Source organism: Ahaetulla prasina, chromosome 2, assembly GCF_028640845.1.
Source record: "Ahaetulla prasina isolate Xishuangbanna chromosome 2, ASM2864084v1, whole genome shotgun sequence".
Classification (NCBI taxonomy): Eukaryota; Metazoa; Chordata; class Lepidosauria; order Squamata; family Colubridae; genus Ahaetulla; species Ahaetulla prasina.
The window spans coordinates 196,644,327-196,669,448 of record NC_080540.1 but is presented as its reverse complement, the minus strand read 5'-3'; the positions used below and the strand labels follow the sequence as shown (position 1 = coordinate 196,669,448).

The window sequence follows — 25,122 nt, the reverse complement described above, 5'->3', positions numbered from 1 at the left end:
TAATTAGACTGACAATATTACTAGAAGAACTTATGTAACTTAGCTTCAATAAAATCACTACATAACCAAATCTGATTGATTACATAGCACTATGAGGCCATTATATCAGTTACCCAATAGCAAACATAATATATGCAACTATGGAAAATATCAAAAGGGGGAAGGAAGAAATTAAACAAAATAATTAACTGGGGGAAAAGTACATCAAACTATTTAAAAGACTGGTTAACTATTTTAGTACTTATCCCTCATTCAAAAATAATATAGACAAAACATGGCATAGCTTTAACAAATGAGTATTTCACAACATTTGGGGAATGTGACACTTATCAGTCAAAGCAATGATTATTTTAAAAACTCCTGTCGAATACATGGTGGCATCTTTCTTTACTCTTTACTTCATAAAATATCTCTGTGGACCCTGAAGCTTTTTTCTTTCTTTCTACGACCCTTTCTTTCTAATTCGGGGTAGGGTAAAATGAAGCTGTTAGCCTCTAAGACTAACTGATTAGTTATGCAAGAGTTATATTAAATGGTGTACTTCAAGGCTACTACTGTGATTGTGAAGTAAGGCTGAATGTTATTAATGTTTCCATGGCAGTATATCACTGCAGCTGTTTTTTTTTTTCAAAAAACATGTTTTTTTCCCCATAAAGATTCCATACATAAAAAAAAATTCTGCCCATGACAGAATTCTGCATATTCTGATGTAACGATACAAAGATGCAAAAATGTAGGAGAGCCAATTACGTTTTGAGGAATGCTATGAAGTTTTGATATAGGGGTTCTTATCTAAGCCAGGTAAATATGAGAGATTAAATATTTAAACACTTTGTCAGGGTCTCTCAAACTACAGGTAGTCCTCGACTTAAAACCAACCATTCATCTAGTGACTGTTCAAAATTACAACGGCACTGAAAAAAGTGACTTACATTCAGTCCTTGCGCTTATGACCGTCATAGCATCCACATAGTGCTATATTTAAAAATTGGATGCTTGGCGACCAACATATATTTACAACAATTGCAGAGTCCTGGGCTCATATGATCACCATCTGTGACCTTCTCAGTTGGCTTCCAACAAGCAATGATGGGGGGGAGTCAGATTTGCTTAATGACCATGTGATCCACTTATTTATTTTATTTATTTATTTATTATTTAGATTTTTATGCCGCTCTTCTCCCGAAGGACTCAGGGCGGTGTACAGCCAAATTAAAACAATACAATATACAATTTTAAAACAACAAATTAAAATAACATATTCTATAATGGCCGAAAAATTTAAAAACCGTCAAATTTGACCCAATAAAACAGAATACCCAATTTAAAATTATTAAAATTCAAAAATTCAAAAATTAAAAATTAAGAATTAAGCCAGTCCCGCTTGGATGAACAAGTACGTTTTCAATTCACGGCAAAAGGTCCGAAGGTCAGGTATTTGACGCAAACCAGGGGGAAGTTCGTTCCAGAGGGTAGGTGCTCCAACAGAGAAGGCCCTTCCCCTGGGGGCCGCCAGCCGGCATTGCTTGGCGGACGGCACCCTAAGAAGGCCCTCTCTGTGTGAGCGTACGGGTCGGTGGGAGGCATAGGGTAACAGCAGGCGGTCCCATAAGTACCCGGGCCCTAAGCCATGGAGCTCTTTAAAGGTGGTAACCAACACCTTGAAGCGCACCCGAAAGACCACAGGTAGCCAGTGCAAACTGCGCAGGAGCGGTGTTACCCGGGAGCAACGTGTGGCTCCCTCAATCACCCGCGCAGCTGCATTCTGGACTAACTGGAGCCTCCGAGTGCACTTCAGGGGTAGCCCCATGTAGAGACCATTGCAATAATCCAGACGAGAAGTGACTAGAGCGTGAGTGACCGTGCATAAGGCATCCCGGTCAAGGAAGGGGCGCAACTGGCGAACCAGACGAACCTGGTAAAAAGCTCTCCTGGAGACGGCCGCCAGGTGGTCTTCAAAAGACAGCCGTCCATCCAGGAGAACGCCCAAGTTGCGCACCCTTTCTGTTGGGGCCGATGACTCGCCCCCAACAGCCAGCCGCGGTTGCAGCTGACTGTACCGGGGTGCCGGCATCCACAGCCACTCCGTCTTGGATGGATTGAGCCTGAGTCTGTTTCTCCCCATCCAGACCCGTACAGCTTCCAGGACAGCACTTCGACAGCTTCGTTGGGGTGGCCCGGGGTGGAAAAGTACAGCTGAGTGTCATCAGCATACAGCCACTGATGACCTCGCCCAACGGCTTCATATAGATGTTGAACAGGAGAGGCGAGAGAATCGACCCCTGAGGTACCCCACAAGTGAGGCGCCTCGCGGTTGATCTCTGCCCCCCTGTCAACACCGTCTGCGACCGGTCAGAGAGATAGGAGGAGAACCACTGATAAAAGGTGCCTCCCACTCCCAAACTCTCCAACCGGTGCAGCAGGATACCATGGTCGATGGTATCAAAAGCCGCTGAGAGATCTAACAGGACCAAGGCAGAGGAACAACCCCTATCCCTGGCCCTGCAGAGGTCATCCACCAACGCGACCAAAGCTGTCTCCGTGCTATATCCGGACCGGAAGCCGGACTGGAACGGGTCTAGATAGACAGCTTCATCCAGGTACCGGGGAAGCTGCCATGCCACCACACTCTCTACAACCTTCGCCAAAAAGCGAAGGTTGGAGACAGGACGATAGTTTCCCAAAATAGCTGGGTCCAGGGAAGGCTTCTTGAGGAGAGGTCTCACCACCGCCTCTTTCAAGGCGGCGGGGAAAACCCCCTCCACCAAAGAAGCATTTATAATCCCCTGGAGCCAGCCTCGTGTCACTTCCTGAGCAGCCAGCACTAACCAGGAAGGACACGGGTCCAGTAAACATGTAGTTGCATGTAACCTCCCCAGCAACCTGTCCACGTCCTCGAGAGCCACAGAATCAAACTCATCCCAAATAATCTCAACAAGACGCGACTCTGTCATCTCGGTCGGATCATTGCAATCTTGGTCCAAACTATCCCGAAGTTGAACAATTTTATCGTATAGATAACCGTTAAACTCCTCAGCTCATCCCTGTAAGGGGTCATCCCGTCCCCCTTGGTGAAGAAGGGAGCGGGTCACCTGAAACAAGGCGGCTGGGTGGTTATCTGCCGATGCAATGAGGGTGGAAACGTAGGAACGTTTCGCCTCCCTCATTGCCACTAGGTAGGTCTTAGTAAAAGACCTCAGTAGTGTCCGATCAGCCTCGGAATGGCTAGACCTCCAAATACTCTCTAGGCGTCTTCTCCGGCGTTTCATCTCTCTCAGCTCCTCAGAAAACCAAGGAGCCAATTGAGATCTGCGCCGGGTCAGAGGCCGCAAAGGCACGACACGGTCCAAAGCCCCAGCCGCGGCCTTTTCCCAGGCCGCAACTAGTTCTTCGGCCGTGCCGTGGGCAAGATCTTCAGGAAACGGCCCAAGCTCCGTCAGAAACCTCTCGGGGTCCATCAGGCGCCTGGGACGGAACCAACGCATTGGTTCCGTCTCCCTGCGGTGGTGAGTGGCGGTCTGAAAGTCTAGGCGGAGGAGAACATAGGTTCCGTCACTAAATCTCGTAATACCAGATCATTAAACCACTGTCCAGAGATATAAATCGTCCAGTGTGGACCCCACTATGTGTGTAGGGCCATCAATTACTTGAATCAGGTCCAAGGCCGTCATGGAAGCCTGGAACTCCTGGACCACCGTTGATGACAAGCCGGCCGATGGCAAGTTGAAATCCCCTATGACCAAAAGTCTGGGAATCTCAACCACCACTCCGGCAAGCACCTCCAGTAGCTCAGGCAGGGCTGTAGTCACGCACCAAGGAGCCAGGTACGCGATCAACAGACCCATCTGATTCCTATGGCCCCACTTCACAAGGAGGGATTCACAACCGGCTATCTGAGGCACAGTGGACTCTCTCGGCTCCAGACCTTCCCTCATCACAACCGCCACCCCTCCACCCCTACCCTGGGCCCTCGGTTGATGGAATGCTCAGAATCCCGGAGGGCACAGTTCAACCAGGGGTACACCCCCTTCTGTGCCCAACCAGGTCTCCGTAATACCCATAAAGTCCGCGGATTCCCCCTAAATAAGATTGCAGATCAGGGGGGCCTTATTGACCACGGACCGGATATTGCACAGCATCAACCGGGGGCCCAAGCTCTGAGGATCTTGGCCTTCCGGGGAACGGAAAAGGACTGAGGGGCTGGAGCACGTGATCGCTTTTAAGCAGCGAGCTCGTGCTCCCACAAAATGATACGGCCCCTTGCTTCCGCCATATCTGCCCCTCCCATTTACCGTACAGATGGAATGACCCTCAACACCTGGAACACACCCCTCCCCCCCCGCCCTCGGACCAGATAAGAAAACGCCGTGAACTGACCCCGGGACTGGACATTCCCTCCCCGACGGGTTTTTCCCCTTACCCGTCTCTTCCCTCCCCCACCCCTCCCATCCCTTAAAATCCCCATTAAAACTCCCCTTAAAAAATCTATTAAAACAACTAATTAAAAAAACCCTAAGCCTCCTATTTTTAGCATGCCACCTCTCGGGGCTCCAAAGCCCGTCCTCAAGGTAGGCCCTCGATAATATGGAGGGCCAAACCCGCAAGAGAGGGGAGTCTCGCAGGGCAAGAAGGTCAGTCGCTGTAAACGTTTGCATAACAGAGAAAATCCGGCAAGAAGGCCCATCCTGGGCTGGTCAAGATGATAAAAGATCATAAAGTGACCACGACCAGTCTGTCCTGATGGGAAGCAATTGATGGTAATCCTTATGTGGTAGATGACCAAACCGCTATCTCAGTCAATTCACCACCCCATATATACAACCAGGGGTAGACTATGGAAGAAGGGGGAAGGAACGATGGTAAAGATGTTGAGATATTAGATGATAAAAGGGGTGTCAGCTGGGCCCATGGGCATTCCTCAAGGTAACCAACAGGCATCCACCGGGCCAGTTGGCGACCGCTAGGCCCAGCCGCCAGGCCGCCAAGCTACCTGGCCGCTAGGCCGCGCGTTCGCCCACCAAACCAGGCTGCTCACCCGCTGGGCCAAGGCTACTCCCACGTCGGGCCTACCAGGCCATCCGCAGCCTCGGAGCACCGCGGCAGGCCGCCACCGCCGTTCACCTCCGCCTGGCCATCGCCGCCGAAAAAGCCCCATCACCGCCGCTGGGAGGCCGCCGAAATCCCCACCATCCAGAAGGGACGCCAGCCGCCAAATCCCATCAGCAGCCCGAGGCCCCACCGGCGCCGACGCCGTTGAGGGGAACCAGGCTGCCGCCGCTGCCGGGAAGCCGAAAAGGCCGACGGAAGCCCGGGAGGCCACCCGGATCACCGCTGGGGCGCAACCACTCCGGGGCTCCTCCCATCGCCCCACGAAGTCACCCAGCTCCAAGTCACCCCTCTTCCGAGCGACTGGATCTTCCTTCATCAGGGCGGGGGCCCAAGATGCCACAAAGGCCCCCCCTGACCCGCCGCCGGAAAACCGAAAAGGCCAACGGAAGCCCGGAAGGCCACCAGGATCACCGCTGGGACGCAACAGCTCCGGGGCTCCTCCCATCGCCCCCCGAAGTCGCCCAGCACCAAGTCACCCATCCTCCGAGTGACTGGATCTTCCTCCATCAGGGCGGGGGCCCCAAGATGTTACAAAGCCCCCCCCCCGACCGGTCGAGGCCCGAAAAGGCCCACCACCGCTCCCCCGTTCAGCGGAGTGATGCCATCTTGGACATGCTTAGTAAGCTCCACTTAACAACTGCAGTGGAAGTTCTGGTCCCAATTGTGGTTGTATGTTGAGGGACTGCCTATAACATTGTTATTATTATTCACAACTCATTTATTTGGGCTTCAGGTACTCTATCCCTATATTGAAATCCAGTTTACTGGATGAGAAAACAAAAGAAAAAGAAAAAAGGGAGACAGAATGAAAAACAAAACGAAATAGTCCCATCCATGACTCCTCCCTCATATGTTGCCTCCTACAGAACACAGCCATTAGCAGAAAAGGGTCTTCTTCCATAGCTTATAAGGGGAACTTCATTTAGCTCATCATTCTGCCTTGAAACAGCAAAAGAAGACCAATTCAAAGTAAGTTTCAATACAGATCATCATGAACCAACAAGATGTAGCACATAAGCAGTAGTCAGCTATTTATTCCTTTAAATTGAATTATTTTGATAGACTGCAACCCAATAAAGAACTGTAGCTTTGCATATAAGGAGACGTTAAAAAGCTTACCATGGACCTACTATTATCTTGAAATGATGAGTAAGTTTTATGTTCTTCTGATTTTGTTGGGGGGTTGTATTGACTGTCCACCTGAAGAACTGCATCTGGCTGATCTCTCATTCCAGAATTCTTAAAGATGTCTGTCTGCAGAGCATCACAGAAACTGTTATTTTTTAAAAAACCTGAAACACTGAAGAACATCACTGAACAAAGGAATAAACAACACTAGGAAGGAAGGTGGGATACAGATAATCCTCACTTAATGACCAGTCACTTAACAAATGTTGAAAGTTATGATGGCAACCCAAAAGCTACTACTTACAACGCATCTTTGAATGCTTCACTCCTGCATCAACCCTCCCCCGGAGTCCCATGACCAGATTTTGGGCGCTTGGCAATAGGCTTGCATTTTACACTGGTTGCAGAGAGATTTGCAATTTTTTTGCTGGTTTCTGACAAAAAGCACCCATTCAGAAAAATGGATTTGCTTAACAACCACATAATTCATTTAACAGCCACAATGAGTCACTTTGCAACTGTTGTTAAAACGGTCATAAAACCCAGGAAGGTCACATAGTGACTCACTTAACAACTACAATATGACCAAAATTCCAGGCTCAATTGTGGTTGTTAAGTGAGGAGTACCTGTATATAAAACATCCTTGTACTGAACAGCTAGTTCCATGTTACATGTTTGGACTAAAACATCTGTTTGATCTGGGCATAGACTATAATTACACATGTTCCAAGCAGAGGTATGTCAAACATGACATTGGGTCTCCTTCTTAAAAATTAAAAAATTAACTGTTTAATTGAATTTAATGATATCTGACCTGTAAGTTATTTGCCTGGGAGAATTCCTTGATTATGTTTAGAAGAGGAGACAACATGGTAGATTTTGCTTCAGAAATGCCATCAATTCTCTTCATAATTTCCACAGTTGTAGGCCTGAAAAAATGTTACAGCTGTTACAGACATTCTATGATTTTATTATTTTAAGTTTGATATATGAAGGTAAAAAGGAAAAAAAAAAGATGCAGAAGGAGGGAGAATATGAAAGTACTTGCTGAAGAACCTGAAAACAGAAATTACAACCTAGATAAGCTAGCAAAATTTACAATCCATTCCAAAGTTACATATATAACACTGTAATTATTTTAGGGAGAATTCAAGCATACGCAGATGTGAATATTGTGTGAATGGATCACAGCTGACCAATGCCTAACCACAGTTTCACTATGAATAGTGTATTAACATTATGCAATGTTTCACTGCCAGTAAGAGTAAGATTACTGGCTTCTGGTCTGCTTGACCACCTTTTATTTTACCTATAATATTATTGCAAAATGAAATTTAAATTAATATTTAGGATAATTTTGGTATTTTATTATTTATTTTATGGAATTTAAATCTTTTTTACTTTTCAGAACAAATCCCAAGGTGGCAAATTTAATAAATGCAGTTATGGTGTAAAATTGGCATCAAATTAAGGCTACTGATCTCAAGCACATTTGCTAAAGTAAAGCAAAATTTCCAAACTTGTGCCAGTGTGAATCATTTGAATAGATTTAAAAGGATGAAATGTTAAAAAAAACCATTCTAATTATTTGAAATGTTATCAAAACAGGTGGATCTAAATTCTCATTAGTCAAGAGCAACTGCATGAGATAAACATGAAAAATCTAAAATGTTTGGAAATCATTGTAATAATTCTCCAGTTAGAGACACAAAGTAAATTCTGTAGAGCTAAAGGTGAAAATGATAAGACAAGCCATCAATGCTTGTGATATATAAACTCATTTCCCCACTTTCTGTTATATTGTGGTCAAAGATTTTTTTATTTTTGGGGATAATTACTTAGTTCAGGAATTCTCAAACTGGGACAAGTCATTCCCAGCAGGTCAAGAAAAAGGAAGATAACAATTTTGTTGAGCAAATGAAGGCTGTTGTGTGGCAAGAAAAAAGCTTTAAAAAAAACCCAATATGTTCTCAGTTTTGATGATTGTAAGTTTGAGTTAGGATGGAAACAAATGGTTTAATTTATTATTCAATCCTAACTCTAATGAAATTATTAATTTATTCATGGGGTGGAGTGGGAAGATGAATTCATACAAATTCATTTAATATTTTAGGAGATGAGAACCCCTGACGTTTCCCAAGCAAAATGATTCCTATTCTCCAACATGTATCAAATGAGATTCATTCACTCACTTCAATGAAAATTCATACCTTATCAGAGTCATATCAACCAGCACTTTATTTGTTGCAAGCACAGCTGGAGGGATATCTTTTTCACTGGCAAGTTTCTGCCTGGCTGCCACTAATTTGCCATAAAGTACAGTCTAAAAGAAACAAAAAATGTTTACAAATTATTGCACTGAAATGAAAAGGCAATATTCTTTTAAAAATACCAATAAACAAACTTGCTACTCCATTTAAAAGATGTCTTTTTATTTAAAAAAAAAGGATGCAAATATAAACAAGAAACAAGAAGTAGGCTATCTATCGGGAGCACTCTTTCATTTTAATTCAGAATGGAATGTCGCATCTAGAATGGCATTTTTAAATGTAGGCCTTTGTGCCTCTGAATTAGACTTGCCTCCCGGCAACTGCCTAGGCAAGTCCCTGGAGTTTTCTGGCAATATTTTCAAAAGTGGCTTATCCTTCTTCCTAGAACTAAGAGAGAATGACTGGCCCAAGGTCAACCAAATGGTTTCATGCTTGAAGTGGGATTAGAATTCACGGTTTCTAGCCTGAGGCCTTTAACCACTATGCCAAACTATCTTTCTTAGATGTGAGTACATCGTTCAGAATCATTACTCTCCTCTCTTCCAAACTATTAAGTCTTACTCAGATGCCATCCTGAGGGAGTCAAACAGATTAGCATGATGAAAGCAGTGTCCCTTTATATCTGTGCCATGATATTGCAACAATCTTCCAAAGCAGCAGAAATCATAGCACAACAGTGTAATAATATTTTCTGCATTTTGACAAAAGAAACAGGGATCAACAAATGCCCAGTGAGATATGAGTTAGTTTTCACTTTGATTAAAATTAAATCAATCCATTCATTATGATTTCTATTATCATGAAAAAAAACCTGGTTCCCATATGAATCTAATCACCAAACACTGGGTATACTAACCTGCAATTCCTTCTCCCTTTTAGATATAACAGTTTCTGTATCACTCAGAGAAGTGCAAGACAGTGATAACTGCACAGGGCCACTACTATTGAAAGAAAAACAAATAAGAGCAAATACGAGCACATAAACGCTTGCATTTTCCTAGAAGGGGCCAATGAATGAGGAAACCAAAAGCCTTGTGAAATGCTTATTGCAGTGATGGCTAATCTTTTTGCCATCGCGTGCCAGGAGGGGGAGCAGGGGATTGCGCGTGCGCGTGCCCACACCCATAATTCTATGCGCCCTGCCCCTGTGCATGCGACCCCCCCCCCGCTCCTGGCATGCAATGGCCCAGTAGGCCTGTTTTTCTCTCACCTGGCTCCAGAGCCTCTCTACGAGTCTGGGGAGGGACTCCTAGAGAGACCGGGGAGAGCAAAAAAGTCACTTTCTGTCCAACCAGAAGTTGGAAAATGGGCCGTTTCTGGCCTCCAGAAGGGGTGGGGAAGGCCGTTTTTGCCCTCCCCAGACTCATAGAGAGGCTCTGGAGCCAGATGAGAGAGAAAAACAGGCCTCCTCCCCAGGCCCTTCGGAGGCAGGAAACAGCTTGTTTCCCTACTTCTGGTGGGCCAGAAGGCCCAAAAATGAGCTCACGTGCCCACCGATATGGCTATGCGTGCCACCTGTGGCATGAGTGCCATAGGTTCACCATCACGGACTTATTGGATCAAGTATGAAAGACATGCTTATGGCACATGCTGGAGAAATAGATGCTGCTATTAATCTTTCCACAAGAAACCTACATATTTTGTTTCTCTGGGAAAATTACCACATTTTAAAGATATTCAGTGAAAAAGACATTCCTAAATTTAAATTGGTGACAGTAGCATCAGCAAATACCGTACAAATGTATTATAGAGTATTCCAACTTCTATCCACCCAACATTCTCACAAACATTAATATGAAGAGATACAAAAAAAAAAAAAAACTACAGAAAAAGAAAAACAAATATTATTTTCAGAAATACCTTTTATCTGAAAGTATACTTTGGCTGGACCTCTTACTAATTTCTGAATAGGAAAACATTTCATGCAGAGGAGTGTTCTTCAGTAACGTAAAATTAAAAAAAAGAGAAAATGGATATGCATCTTATAATGTTTTTTGGATACATTTAAATACAAAAGTTTTAAGAATATATAACTTTACAAGTAATTTAACAGGATTAGGACAAATCACATCACCACAGTTTGCTTGGGTTTCAATAACAGGAAGCATTATTTTGAAGAGTGGAGAAATGTAAAGATAATACTGAACTAAATATAATATAAAACTAATTATGTTACAGTTCAGCAAAAATGCCAATGTAGCCACAGTTGGCATCATCCAAGACAAAATACAGAACAGCCTCTTGACTTCTTGGATAAGAATGAAAGCCAGCATCATTTCAGAACCTAACTAGTTTAAAGTTCTGAGTGTAAATCCTTATTTCAACATGTTACTGATTTTTCTACCCCTTTTATTGAGGAACCAGAAATAAAGATGTACATATATCTTTTTTAGATCAACTGGATTTTGTACAATTTCATCTGGCTTTCTGATGCCTGCTCTGTGAAATATCCTCCCCACAATTCCAGCAGGCCTTAATTTTTTTTGCCTCCTGGAAGGCCTTAAACTGCTGGTTCTTTCACCAAGCACTCTAATCAGATGAAACTGTAGCCCAAAGACTGGGAACTGTTGGCTGGTCACTGTTTTCTGGATGTGGCTTTTAATTATTTCTTTTATGTTCTTATTACTGTTTACAGTGAGCTACACAGATCTGTAATAAATGCTTACTGCTGATTTTATAATGAAACATTGTTCTTTAATGAATCTCACAAGTAATTTGTCATTTACTTTCTTTTGTCACAAATAACATTTCTTCTTTCAATAGTATCTTACAGAACTATGGTTCATTTTATCAGGTAGCTTCAATTTTAACTCACAATTAACAAATATGCTAGATTCCTCTGATCATCTATATACCAGACACATTTCATCTCAAACCCACAAGAACACTGATTTCAACTGATTAATTTATTCTACCAGATTTTTCCTCCAACTGGAGGAATGCATGCAGCTATCAGGAAAATAGTTTCAGTAAAGCTCTTTCAACCATTTCTAAATTCAGCAATTTTGTTTCCATAAGGAACTTGTCTAACAATAATTCCTCTATGATAGATCTGTTATGTATAATCTATGCTATTCATGCTGCTACTGCCTCTGACTAAGAGATAATATCTCTAGGTTACCAGAAAAGATGTATCTCTGATATAACACAGACCTGTTTCCTGAGTGTTGACAGAGGTAACCCAGCACTGGAAATATGTCCTGCTTCTGCAGAGATTTGTTTATTACTGCAAAGGGGAAGATAAAGGAATTTAGACCTCCTGAAAGCAAAAAACAATCCCACAGTAAACATTCTTTGCAAAGCATTCCGATTCAACCAATTCTGAATTTGAAGCATATTATCTCAAGCAACTTGGAAGCAGTGCAAAGTTCAAAACACAAGCTGAGCTCAAAACAGAAAAAGAGATGGCTACAATCAAATTAATTCTGCATATACCCAGGCAAAAGAGCTATGGGTTTAAATGTACTACGTTCACACAATATAAAGCTCAACATGTTAAAGAAGGTAGCAACTACTTAGTTACACTGTCTAATTTTTGTCACAATATTTACAAATAAATATTTGTCATCGACGGCAGCTCGGGAGTTCATGGCTTCCATGACGGCCTTGGACCTGACCCAAGTAGTTGATGGCCCTACTCACATTGGGGATGGCACTCTGGACTTGATTTTTGTCTCTGGTCAGTGGTTGAGAGATCTGGACTTGAAGGAAATAGTCATTGAACCTCTGTCATGGTCAGATCACTCTCTTCTTCGCCTGGACTTTCTGACCGCTATTCCCCACCGCAGGGAGACGGAGCCGATACGTTGGTTCCGTCCCAGGCGCCTGATGGACCCGGAGGGGTTCCGGATGGAGCTTGGGCCATTTCCTGAGGGTCTGGCTCACGGCTCGGCTGAGGAACTTGTTGCGGCCTGGGAACGTGCCTTTGCGGCCTCTGACCCGGCGCAGGTCCCAACCGGCTCCTTGGTTCTCCGAGGAGCTGCGAGGGATGAAGCGCCAGAGAAGACGCCTAGAGAGTTCTTGGAGGTCTAGCCGTTCGGAAGCTGATCGGACACTAGTGAAGTCCTATACTAGGACTTACCTAGTGGCATTGAGGGAAGCGAGGCGTAGCTACGCCTCCTCCCTCATTGCATCGGCAGATAACCGCCCAGCCGCCCTGTTTCAGGTGTCTCGCTCCCTCTTACATCAGGGGGAGCGGGATGACCCGTTGCAGGGACGTGCTGAGGAGTTTAACGGTTATCTATACGATAAAATCGTTCAGCTTCGGGATGGTCTGGACCAGAATTGTAGTGACGCGGGTGAGACGGCGGAGGGCGGTCTTGGTGACATTTTATGGGATGAGTTTGACCCTGTGGCTCCCGAGGACATGGACAGGTTGTTGGGTAGGTTGAATGCCACCACGTGTTTACTGGACCCGTGCCCCTCCTGGTTGGTGCTGGCCACTCAGGAGGTGACACGAGGCTGGCTCCAGGCAATTACAAGCGCTTCTTTGGTGGAGGGAGTCTTCCCGACCGCCTTGAAAGAGGCGGTGGTGAGACCCCTCCTCAAGAAGCCTTCCCTGGACCCGGCTGTTTTAGGTAATTATCGTCCGGTCTCCAACCTTCGCGGCGAAGGTTGTAGAGAGTATGGTGGCATATCAGTTTCCCTTACACCTGGATGAAACTGTCTATCTAGACCCGTTCCAGTCCGGCTTCCGGCCCGGTTACAGCACTGAGACGGCTTTGGTCGCGTTGGTGGATGATCTCTGGAGGGCCAGGGATAGGGGATGTTCCTCTGCCCTGGTCCTGTTAGACCTCTCAGCGGCTTTTGATACCATCAACCATGGTATCTTGCTGCGCCGGTTGGGGGGATTGGGAGTGGGAGGCACCGTTTATCGGTGGTTCTCCTCCTATCTCTCCGATTGGTCGCAGAGGGTGTTGACGGGGGGGCAGAGGTCGGCTCCGAGGCGCCTCACTTGTGGGGTGCCGCAGGGGTCGATCCTCTCGCCCCTTTTGTTCAACATCTATATGAAGCCGCTGGGTGAGATCATCAGTGGCTTCGGTGTGAGGTACCAGCTGTACGCTGATGACACCCAGCTGTACTTTTCCACACCGGGCCACCCCAACGAAGCTATCGAAGTGTTGTCCCGGTGTTTGGAGGCCGTATGGGTCTGGATGGGGAGAAACAGGCTCAAGCTCAATCCCTCCAAGACACAGTGGCTGTGGATGCCGGCATCCCGGTACAGTCAGCTGAGTCCTCGGCTGACTGTTGGGGGCGAGTCATTGGCCCCGATGGAAGGGGTGCGCAACTTGGGCGTCCTCCTGGATGCACGGCTGTCTTTGAAGATCATTTGGCCGTCTCCAGGAGAGCTTTTACCAGGTTCGCCTGGTGCGCCAGTTCGCCTTTCTGACCGGGATGCCCTATGCACGGTCACTCACGCCCTCGTGACGTCTCGCCTGGATTACTGCAATGCTCTCTACATGGGGCTCCCCTTGAAGGGCATCCGGAGACTGCAGTTAGTTCAGAATGCGGCTGCGCGGGTTATAGAGGGAGCCCCTCGGGGCTCTCGTATGACACCTATCCTGCGCAGACTGCACTGGCTACCTGTGGCCTTCCGGGTGCGCTTCAAGGTCCTGGTAACCACCTTTAAAGCGCTCCATGGCATAGGGCCGGGTTATCTACGGGACCGCCTACTGCTACCAAATACCTCTCACCGACCCGTGCGCTCTCACAGAGAGGGACTCCTCAGGGTGCCGTCAGCTAGGCAGTGTTGTCTGGCGACGCCCAGGGGAAGGGCCTTCTCTGTGGGGGCTCCCACCCTCTGGAACGAACTCCCCCCAGGACTCCGTCAACTTCCGGACCTCCGAACCTTCCGTCGTGAGCTCAAGACGCATTTATTCATCTGTGCAGGACTGGCTTAGATTTTAAATTCGTAGATTTTAAATTTATAGGGGTTTTAAATTTGGTTTTAAGATTTATATTTATATTTTTAATATTTGGCATTAGAATAAGTTTTTTAATAGTTATTTTAATTGTATATACATGTTTTATGTGCCTGTGAACCGCCCTGAGTCCTTCGGGAGATAGGGCGGTATATAAATTTGAATAAATAAATAAATAAATAAATAAATAAATAAATAAATAAAATCTAATTCTTAACTAGCAACCTTGGAAAAACATTCAACCCTAAATATCCAGAGATTTGAAAGCACAAAATATATTACTTTGGCTGGCAAAGGATTCTGAGAATTGTAAAATCCAGAAATTTTGACTAATCTAGAAACAAAACAAAACAAAACAAAACGTCTCCTGGACAGACTGACAGTATGGCTTGAAATGCACGCACTTCAGAATCAGAAGATATAATCACCTTGGAGTAGGTTTCTTTAAGCATAGTTCCTCATCAGATGGAAGTAAAAGGCTTTGCTCCTGCCCTTTTCTTGATTTACTGAGCCAATCTTTACCCTGAGAGCAAAACAAATTACTTAATACACTGATGCCCCAAATTGTCACTTAACTGAGCACTTTGATGGCTACAAACCTACCTTCTCAGTAAGCATGCACATGACTGCAAACTTGTTTTGACCAGAAACTTCTTTAAGAAAACCCTCAAGCATGAGACGTCGGCCCAATGCCTTCCACGAGTGCTCTGGCCAATCCTTCCCACTTCCAAACAGAGCATAACTCCGAAAATTGTCTGGGAGACGCTTAGAAGACTGGTTTAAAACAAAAAAACAAAAAAGGCTAGTAATACACTCAAGAATACAGTATTTAAAAGGCATAATTCTCTATTTGCTTCTGCACAATTCTATACAGTCATCACTTAACAATGCAGCCTTTCCATTATCCCATCAAGAAATATACATCTTTCTAATATACAGAAAAGGACTGCCTGTTCACAGAGAACCAGTGTGATTAAAGGTAAACAAGCTGTATTAGATTTCTTTGGAAAAAGGAGTTGCGTAAGGGTTTATATATTTATATTGATACTTTCTGGAAAGGAAGACCTCTTTTCCAATATAGGCTAAATTTAAAATAGGAATAAAATAGATTAAAATCAATTCAAAATACATCACTGGAGGCAAATTTGTTTTTTATCTAAGCTTTTTTTTTTAAAGAAAAGATTATCTGAAATGAAAAATTGTATATTTAACTATTAATATGCTTAGCCTAACTGGAAGAATAAGGCGGCAGATCAGATTTTAAGAAACTGGATCCTAAAAGCAAAGGCACTGAAACAATTTTTGTGACACAACCTTCTCTCTTCCCCTCCCACCCCCCCAACAACTCTATGTTTATATCTTCAGGAATCCTCAAATCTTCAGTTGGATCAGGGAATGGTTTTTGCTTTGTCTACTCAACTGTACCCGGATAAGGAAAATTCTGCATCTCAAACCTTGGGCTAAACTGGGACAAAAACGTAGTCTACTCAACAGAATATGCCTCTCGTCATTTTATTCCCTGGATTGTTAATGACTTTGCTAAAGTCTTGAGCAAGGACAGTATGGTTATCTATTTGAATCCTGTTTACCAGAAGCACATTTTGTACTGCAGCATTTTCACTATAAAAATCCCTTTGGTGAATTTGTAGACTACTACAAATGCCACTTGGCCACATTATTCTTTCTCCCTTCTCCCCTTTTTGACAGTGTTAACTTACGTATTCAAGGCATTTGAAATCATGACTTAAAATTTCAATTTTAGAAAGTATGGTATCAGTTTGACTAGAAATAACCAGTATCTCTTAGTTACTGGGCAAAGTATGTTAATGCTCTTTCACGTTTTGTATGGATTGTATCCTATTGGTAACCTATGGATGAAATGTTAAAAAGGAGTAGCGAGAGCTTGATGTGTTTGATGACCTATTCTCCCAACAATCCTTTGCACCATCTCTCCAGATGCTCCAAGATCAAATTTTTGATCAGGCTATGCATAGGGAAGATGAAGTATCCGTATTCTACCTCAGGGGTCTCCAACCTTGGCAACTTTAAGACTTTAAGCAAAGCTGGCTGAGGAATTCTGGGAGCTGAAGTCCACAAGTCTTAAAGTTGCCAAGGTTGGAGACCCCTGTTCTACCTTCATTAGAGGTTTCGGCTGGAACAAAGAGCATTTAGTTGCTGGAGAGATGCCAGATGGATATCACTTTCATGTAGTTATTATTTTCTCTGTTAATATCTTTCTCTTGGACTTGTTCCATTATTTTTGCTCTGGTTTGTAACTCAATTTGGGGCCGTAATAGAATGATATGCATCATTTCACATGTCCACAAACACAAAGTGTTGGAAATTGGCATCCTCAAAATGAAACAAACAAAAAATCTCACAACTGCAGAAGCCATATTTTAAAAGTTTTAAACCTTCCTTGTCTTAATAGGGATAGTGTAGGATTTCAGCTGAGGCAACTTTTTAATTTGAAAGTTCCCAAGAGAATTTGATCACCACTGAAGATGGATTCAAATTTCAAATAACAGGTGAAATCTGATCTCTCTGGTGACTCACTTGAAACTTGTTTAGGAACACACCTGTGCTTATTTTTACCTAAAGTCTACTAGGTTGAACAAAGCTGATGATAAAACAATTCTTCACAAACCATGGGTGAATGTGGTGTAAACTATTTATATCTGGACATATGCTTTGTAAAGGACATTTCTAATTATCTTATTATTATCAAACCATTAAATACTTGTTATACATACAAATAAAAGCTACATAGAATAATATAGTAGACTTTACATCTGAAATACTGTTAATTATTCAGTAATTATTATTTATTCAGTAAATATTCAATAAAACATAAAAAGCAAAAGTATAGTTTCCTGTTATAATAATTAAAACAGTTTCTTAAACCATAACTGCAGAAGAAACTTTCTGACATATTCTACGGTTAATACAGAAGATTAACTGAAAATTAATTCTTTTCCTAAGGCGTTTTTCAATTTCAGTTGAATGAAACAGTGAGTAGCTCTTAAAATAGCCAATTTCATACATACTGAATGACCTACCTTAAATAACTAATAGAAGGAAGTATTGCCACAGCACTTTCTGACTATTCAAAGTGATTTTTATACTTTTTAGTACTGCTATATACTATAGAGGGACGCGGTGGCTCAGGAGCTAGGATGTTGAGCTTGTCGATTGAAAGGTCGGCAGCTTGGCGGTTCGAATCCCTAGTGCTGCCATGTAACGGGGTGAGCTCCCGTTACTTGTCCCAGCTTCTGCCAACCTAGCAGTTTCGAAAGCACATAAAAATGCAAGTAGAAAAAATAGGGATCACCTTTGGTGGGAAGGTAACAGCAGTCCGTGCGCCTTTGGCATTGAGTCATGCCGGCCACATGACCACAGAGATGTCTTCGGACAGCACTGGCTCTTTGGCTTTGAAACGGAGATGAGCACCGCCCCCTAGAGTCGGCAACAACTAGCACATATGTGCAAGGGGAACTTTTACCTTTACTTATATACTATAGACTGCTAATAGAAAGGGCTCTCAGTCATACATAGTATTTTTAGAAAAGAAAACTGGCAAGAAATCAAATAAAGCAGGGTTTTATTTGAAACCATACCCAGTGCACATGGGGGGGGGAGCACAAAAGCTGGATTATGGAATGCCAAGAGAGGACATGAGAGATGATAGCATTATTTCACTTAATCTGTCCTATGGTAGGGCAGATAAAAAGGTGAAAAGTAAAACATATATTGTATTTATTAAAATTAAAACAACATTTAGTCAAATATGAAAGCTCTACAGAATGCACAAAAGTTGTGAAAGAAAGTTTGTGAATATTTAGCAAATAAAGGAATGGGACATAATCTTATGTATTTTTTTAAAAAATTTGTTTTTAATTGTACATTGTTTATTTTTATCTTGGCTGTACATCGCCCTGAGTCCTTCGGGAGAAGGGTGGTCTAGAAATCTAATAAAATAAATAAATAAATAAATAAATAAATAAATAAATAAATAAATGTATACTCTTTAACTCACAAACTTTCTGTTACCACAGTAAGTAGCACAGAGCTTGTTCTTTCATATGTAATGAATAATACTGAATTCATAAGAAGTAGAAAATCCTAGAATGCTTGCACTCCCAGACCCACCATTTGCCCCACTACCATGCAAACAGCATTACCAAATTTGCATCAATTTACCATACTTACAGATCCTCTGAGAAACAATATTGGAACCCCCATGCCAAATCTCTCCTTTAAAACAGATACTGCAGACATCAGTTTGCATGCTTGCGGACCAAAATCTTCAAAAATGTGTTGAGGGTTAATTACCGGAGCACAATGAATGTTCCTAGAACTGCATCAAAATGTATACATTGTTTATAACTGGCATCAAAAAAATTTGGTGGGTGGGTATTTTTCCCTTTCTTATACAGGTATACACAGTCAAATCATTAACATTACAACCTCACATAATTGGAAAAGCAACCTAGAAAATGCTTCTTTTCTAATCACTGATGTCATCAAGACCAATGGGCAAATTAGTCTTCACCCTATTTATGCTTCTTGACACAACAGTCTTAGTAAAATACCTTCAAACCTATCTTTTTCAATATTCTCACAATATTATGACTCTCATTTCATCATTTTTCTTGGACATTAGTATGTTTGTTTCAATTACATTTGTTGATGTACCATTATCTTTCCCATATAAATCTCTACAATTTTCAATGTTCTCTAATTTCTCTTTCATCCTTAAGAATGTTATTACTTTATTTTCTATTTTCAAGTTCAAATGTTAAACTTCATTCAATTTGCCATCAAACACAAAAAACACACACACACACACTATACACACAAACATTTAAATGTCTCGTCACTCTGAGATTACTGTTTAAAAGCAGACATTTTTATAAGCAGACATATTTCACATTTGTTACTAGTCTCCAAATATCCCAATCACTTTTTCTTTATTCTCATCTCATTCCTACTCATACATTCATGTCATCTAATAAAAATATTCCTTCTGCCCCATAATTGCATTGATGCAGAATATTGCCCAATGGTTTCTAAACCAATCTCTGCTTGTCTCTCAAACAATAAAGCCTAAAAAATTCAGGGCTGTAAATAGTGACGCACCAACAACTGAAAATCAGTAATTAACTTTCAATCCGGACAGGATATGGACCCAGGGATTTTGCACTGGTTGAATGTCCACCTACGTCATTCTATACCAATGAAAGCATCTAGGCACTTTTCAGTGATAACTTCAAATTGAATATTTTGCAATATTCTAATTGCAATGCTATCAATGCATGGGTTGATGGGTGCCAGGCCTGAGTGATTTAATTGCAATCTTGAGGCAGCCTCATAAACTTTTATCATGTCTTCTGTTTGGTCAGCTGCATTTTCCCCAAATTAGGAAATTCAAGCTTGAATGAAATGGGGTAGGTGCCCAATGTAAGATCAGACAACAACAATATGGGTTCAAAAACTTTCATGTCCCTAGATAATTCTAGCTCTGACTTATATTAACTGATCTCACAAATTTATTGTGAGAATAAAATATGGAAAATCTAACTTTGGCACCTTAATTCTTTAGATTATAAATGTAAAATAATAACAGTGAAACTAAAATAAAATTATATTCTGTGAATTAACTTTTGGCAGTGAATGACTGAATGGTATACCATACACTGATATATTGTTTATGTTAAAAGTAATGATGGTTTAAGAATACTTCATTAGCAGAGAGACATTATCCATTTATCTGCTGAGGAAAGGTGGTTCCAAACTTTAAATCTTTTGGGTGCAACATTTACCTCGATCTGCAATTATCACAACATTTTTCTGTTCCCATGATACCTGTCGATGCCTTTCGGAGTTGTTTGTCTTCAAAATGAGACAAGATGATTCTGCCCAAGAGAACGTTGGGAATTAAATAAAAGAACAAGAATGTACATGTTAAATTCATTGAAGAAAACAATGGGCTGAAATCATCATCATTAATTAATTCACATAGGAGCTAATTATTTGTCCTTGAATTATCCTGAGACAGACATATTTTTTTCAAAGTATGAAACTGATGGTACAAGTGCAAAAATCCAATAGAACCCTCAATGACTTTTCAAAATTTCACTTAGCTTTACTGAAAGCTACTGTTTGTCACTTGCTAAAATGTACAAAATAAATGACTACCTTCGCCTGCAGCTGTTTAAGCGTAGATATTTCTCAATCTTGGCCATCATCTTCAGTTTGTACAGGCGAAAGTTTTCATCTGGTATCTCACTGATTAGGTGTCTTAAAAAGGAAAAGAATAGAAAAAAACCTGAAATACTGATAAGTCATCTGATTTTTTTTCTGCTCCCTTCCTCCCCCCAATTATAAATATGTAACAGGCAATATATAGGAATGTATGATGTTATATAACATCAATCATCAATTTGCTACAGGTATATACATAGCAAGAATATATCGATATGGTGGTGGCCATAGCATATGGAAGACTGTGACTTGGAAAAATGAGGGGGATAAATAATAAAGAGAGTGAATTAAGAAATGAAATGAAGGAAAGAAAGAAAGAAAAGCAGATTATGTTGTACATTTGTGAAACTAAGAAAAGAGTAAGGCATGTATGATGTATTATTTACATGTATGTATGTATGTATGATTGTATGATTATTTTCAGATTTTGAGGAGTGCAGTGGCTGAATAAAGGGAGTATAGGGACTTTGTATTTCCTAATCCTTGAACCAGGTTTAGAATAAGCCCATATAATAAAGGTGTTGTCTTAAATATTATTCTGTTAAGTGTCATAAGTGGATGGACTAAAACATGTTAAATGTATATAATGAGTGGGGTCATTCAGAGAACCTGTTTCATGAGTATCTCCTTAAAATAATGGTAGTTTATTTTAAATATATATTTTAAACAGAAGTCCATTCATGGCATATTCTTTCCCATTCATGGGAAAAGAATAAATATAAATTTAAAAGATTTATTTTAATTGTTATTGTTTATGATTAAGTTAATTAGTAAAGGCTAGAAAGATAACAGGCTCTCAACAAAGGACAGGCTGTCATTTCATAGTGTCAAGAATAGATTTTGGGGGTGGGGGAAGGACATGGAAGAAAAGGAAAGAATGAAAGAAAGAACTGCAGAAAAAACTCAGAAAAAGTACAAGGCAGATTAGAATGAACAGAAAGAAAAATGGAAGCTGCTTGAGCCACAAAAATCAATTTACATTATGAGCGCTACATGAATGAAAAGAGCTGTGTTAATGAGATATAAAACTGCCTAGTTTCATACCTCATTAATACCTCATTCTACAATGCTTAGTAGAAAAAGTAAATCTCTGGATGAAAAAAATACATATAAAGTTACAAAAATGCTGAAATAAAAATACAATGTAAGGTATAAAGAAATAAAGATGCACTTGCACAAAAAGTAAGTAACAAAATTAAGATTAAATGAGAAAAGGCAAAATAATTTCCACTGGAATAAAAACATTTGGATGTGGGTGAAAAGGAGTTTTCACAAAGTGGATGGAATTAAGAATTAAATTTATGAATTGATCTGGAATGAAAATGAAATGGGAACGTGTACGGTCTTCCTTCTGTTTTCAGCTTTTATTTGCTTTACAAATCTGCCAATGATGTAAATGTGAGTATTGGTCACAATATTACTTTTTCATCACATTCATAATTGTGAACAGTCACTAAACAAAGCAGTTACTAAACAATGGCTACTTGCAAACGTTTAAAATATTCAGCATGGTTTTATATCTATTGTTTTAATATTTATACATACAAAGCAAATCAGAATTGCACTTACCTATTGAAGCTCATGTCAGCTGGAGTCCACAATGCATAGCAAGAGGCTGGAAGCCCATCACGACCAGCCCTTCCGATTTCCTGGTAGTATGATTCCATTTCCTTTGGGGCTCCATAATGTATAACTGTCCGAATGTCTGCTTTATTTATGCCCATTCCAAAGGCTATAGTAGCGACTATACACTGCAGAAAAGAACCAAAATCCCCAATATCAAAGTTACATTCATCTCAATACTTTTCAGCACTTTTCAGTATTAATGTTTGAGCTGCATAGAGTATTTTTATACTATGATTTGTCAATGCTTTGCCAGACTCAGCTTAGAAACACAATATTTGAATTCCAAGTCATTTATATTATTTACTAAATCCAATACATACGTTAAAATGCCACTGCTGAGGACAAGAATCCCAATTAAAGTGCCCCCAAATGTTTCATCTTCTAGGAAAACACATGCAGTGATTTGAACTGTATAGGAGATGACCAGGCTGAGGCCAAGAGCGGGGTCAAACATGTCATCAGTCTCAAGCCCCTTCACGTTAGTATTCTGTGATTCTTATCTATCGCCAATTTGTTTGGACCCTTAGTAGGTCAGATCCTTTTAGAGAGTTTAAGCCTGCAATAAATCTTTATACCCATTTAAACTGTCTGGACCTTCTGATTTCCCGGGTTTGACAATCCCACTGTCAAAAAAGCTCTTGGGAGGTTAAATCTTGTTTTAAATAGTCAACCAGAATCTGCTTTCCTGATTTGGGGAGAGAACCTCATTTAGGTCTGCAAGAATCAAAACATATCATGCAATGTCAAGAAGTGACTTGGGGAGGGGAGCAAGCATTTAAGTAAGCTGTTAAAGACTCAGTTGTAGTGATCGATTGTAGCATAGATTTAACTGTTTCAAGCTTCCACACACAAATATTTTATATACTTTTGGGTCATTTTCCTCAAAAAATAAAATGAAAAGTATAATGTTTTAGACTCATTTGCTTAATGTGTTCTCTATCTATCAGTACCACATTCCCCCAAAAATAAGGCCAGGTCTTATATTAATTTTTGCTCCAAAAGACGCATTAGGGCTTATTTTCTGATTAGGTCTTCTTTTCAGGAAAATACAGTAAATGCATCCACCTGGCTGACAATCTTAACTTGGGCTTATTTTACGAGCATCCTGAAAAATCATACTAGGGCTTATTTTTTGGTTAGGTCTTATTTTCAGGGAAACACAGAAGTTTTAGGGCTTGATCATGTTTAGATATTTATGCAGAAATACTAAAATTCAGATGACTTCATAAAAAGTACCACTATACATATTGGTTTATGTGTTTACACACACACACACACACACACACACACACACACACACACACACACTGGTTTGATTAAAACATGAAATATGACCAAGTTATTCCAAATCATGGACTAAAATATGAATAAAATTGTATTAGATAGACCATCAATTGAACAGATTCAAGGTACCCCTCAGAAGTTCTATATTAAATGTCAAAACTTCCTGATATTAGTTAGACTGACTAGTTTGTCTGTTTTTAAAAAACGGGAACTATACTCAGAATATTAATATATGCATAAATGTCATGACCTTTAAAAACAACCACATAAATTAAAGGTTACATAAAACAAGGTTTGAACATAAACTATTGGCACTTACATAGCATATCTCCGATGTAAATAATATACAAACCTATTTTGCTTCAAAACTATATGTAACTATACTATTCATATTTCATCAAAAATTTTGAAATAATCAATTAAAAATGCTAGAAAAAACATTTAGCCAGATCCTATGAATAAAAACACTGAAGTATTGTTGAATTCAATAAGGCATTGTCTTATTCAATAAGGCAACTCGAGACCAGACCAGAAATGCTTTGCGAGTTGACAAGTACACTATCAGGTAAATATGCAAAGAATTAATATATCAACTTCAATAAGACATTCATAATCAACTTTATTAAGTAGTGGGTCCTGATTTTGAAAAGGAAAACAATACATTTATATGGTACCAAAAGATTATTTGTAGCTCAGTAGCTTCTTCTGTATATTTCATTTGCCTAAACTAGATACAAGTGAAGTGGTTCCATACCTGAATTTCATCTCTCATGAATTTATGGTGAATATCTCTTCTTGCCTTGATTCCCATGCCAGCATGGTATATACCACAAACTAGATTTAATTTTCTTAGCTCTGCAGCTACTTGTTCAGTAGTCTTCCTTGATGGACAGTAAACAATGGTGGGGCCCTCAAATTCGTAGGTAGACCTAAGATTAGAAAAATAAGTAGAAATCATTTGTATGTTAGGTTTTTCCAGTAATTATTAGAATAGCTAATGAACTGATTAGGCAATGATAAATCTCAATGTCAATTTACATTACTTTAAAATTGCCTTTCTCTCAAACACAGGTTCATATATCAGGCCTTCAATAGGTCCAATTAGGAAACTAAATTCATATAACCTAACCCTAATTTTATTGTAAAGTTATAGCAACAGAATCTTACAAGTTTGAATGTGTCTTTCCCCCCCTTTATTTCTGTGTGAACAGGGTCTTGTCTGAGACATTTGCATACATTGCATTTCTGCTCCAGACTCAGGTTTATTTTATCTATCTGTTGCCTTGGCAGCAGCTTTCTTCTGTCTCTCAAGGCCATTCTCTCCCTCCGTATCACATGGGTAAAATACTGACTAATAATATGACTGAAATATTTGCAAGGCATTTGTAGAACTAAATTAATCTTTATTTTATTAAAAAAAATTATGTGGGAGCTTCAGTTGACAAAAACTTGATGGGCATTTGAAATCAAAACATATGGATCCATCTGTGGATGATCATGCTACATGAAAGGTTATTTG

General features: G+C 40.8%; 1 protein-coding gene across 8 annotated transcripts in view; it reads right to left on the bottom strand.

Annotated features, from left to right (window-relative positions):
- WRN (WRN RecQ like helicase) overlaps positions 1–25,122 on the bottom strand; it is an 89,806-nt gene that overhangs the window by 6,955 nt on the left and 57,729 nt on the right. For all 8 annotated transcript variants that reach the window (XM_058173216.1, XM_058173220.1, XM_058173214.1 and 5 more), the window contains 13 exons: positions 24,358–24,532; positions 22,263–22,444; positions 20,628–20,729; positions 20,252–20,344; positions 18,639–18,786; positions 15,033–15,203; positions 14,858–14,952; positions 11,662–11,734; positions 10,369–10,445; positions 9,365–9,449; positions 8,449–8,561; positions 7,053–7,167; positions 6,229–6,363 (listed from right to left, as the gene is read on the bottom strand). In XM_058173216.1, coding sequence (XP_058029199.1) covers positions 6,229–6,363; positions 7,053–7,167; positions 8,449–8,561; positions 9,365–9,449; positions 10,369–10,445; positions 11,662–11,734; positions 14,858–14,952; positions 15,033–15,203; positions 18,639–18,786; positions 20,252–20,344; positions 20,628–20,729; positions 22,263–22,444; positions 24,358–24,532 — 1,564 coding nt within the window. The remainder of the gene's footprint in view (positions 1–6,228; positions 6,364–7,052; positions 7,168–8,448; positions 8,562–9,364; positions 9,450–10,368; positions 10,446–11,661; positions 11,735–14,857; positions 14,953–15,032; positions 15,204–18,638; positions 18,787–20,251; positions 20,345–20,627; positions 20,730–22,262; positions 22,445–24,357; positions 24,533–25,122) is intronic.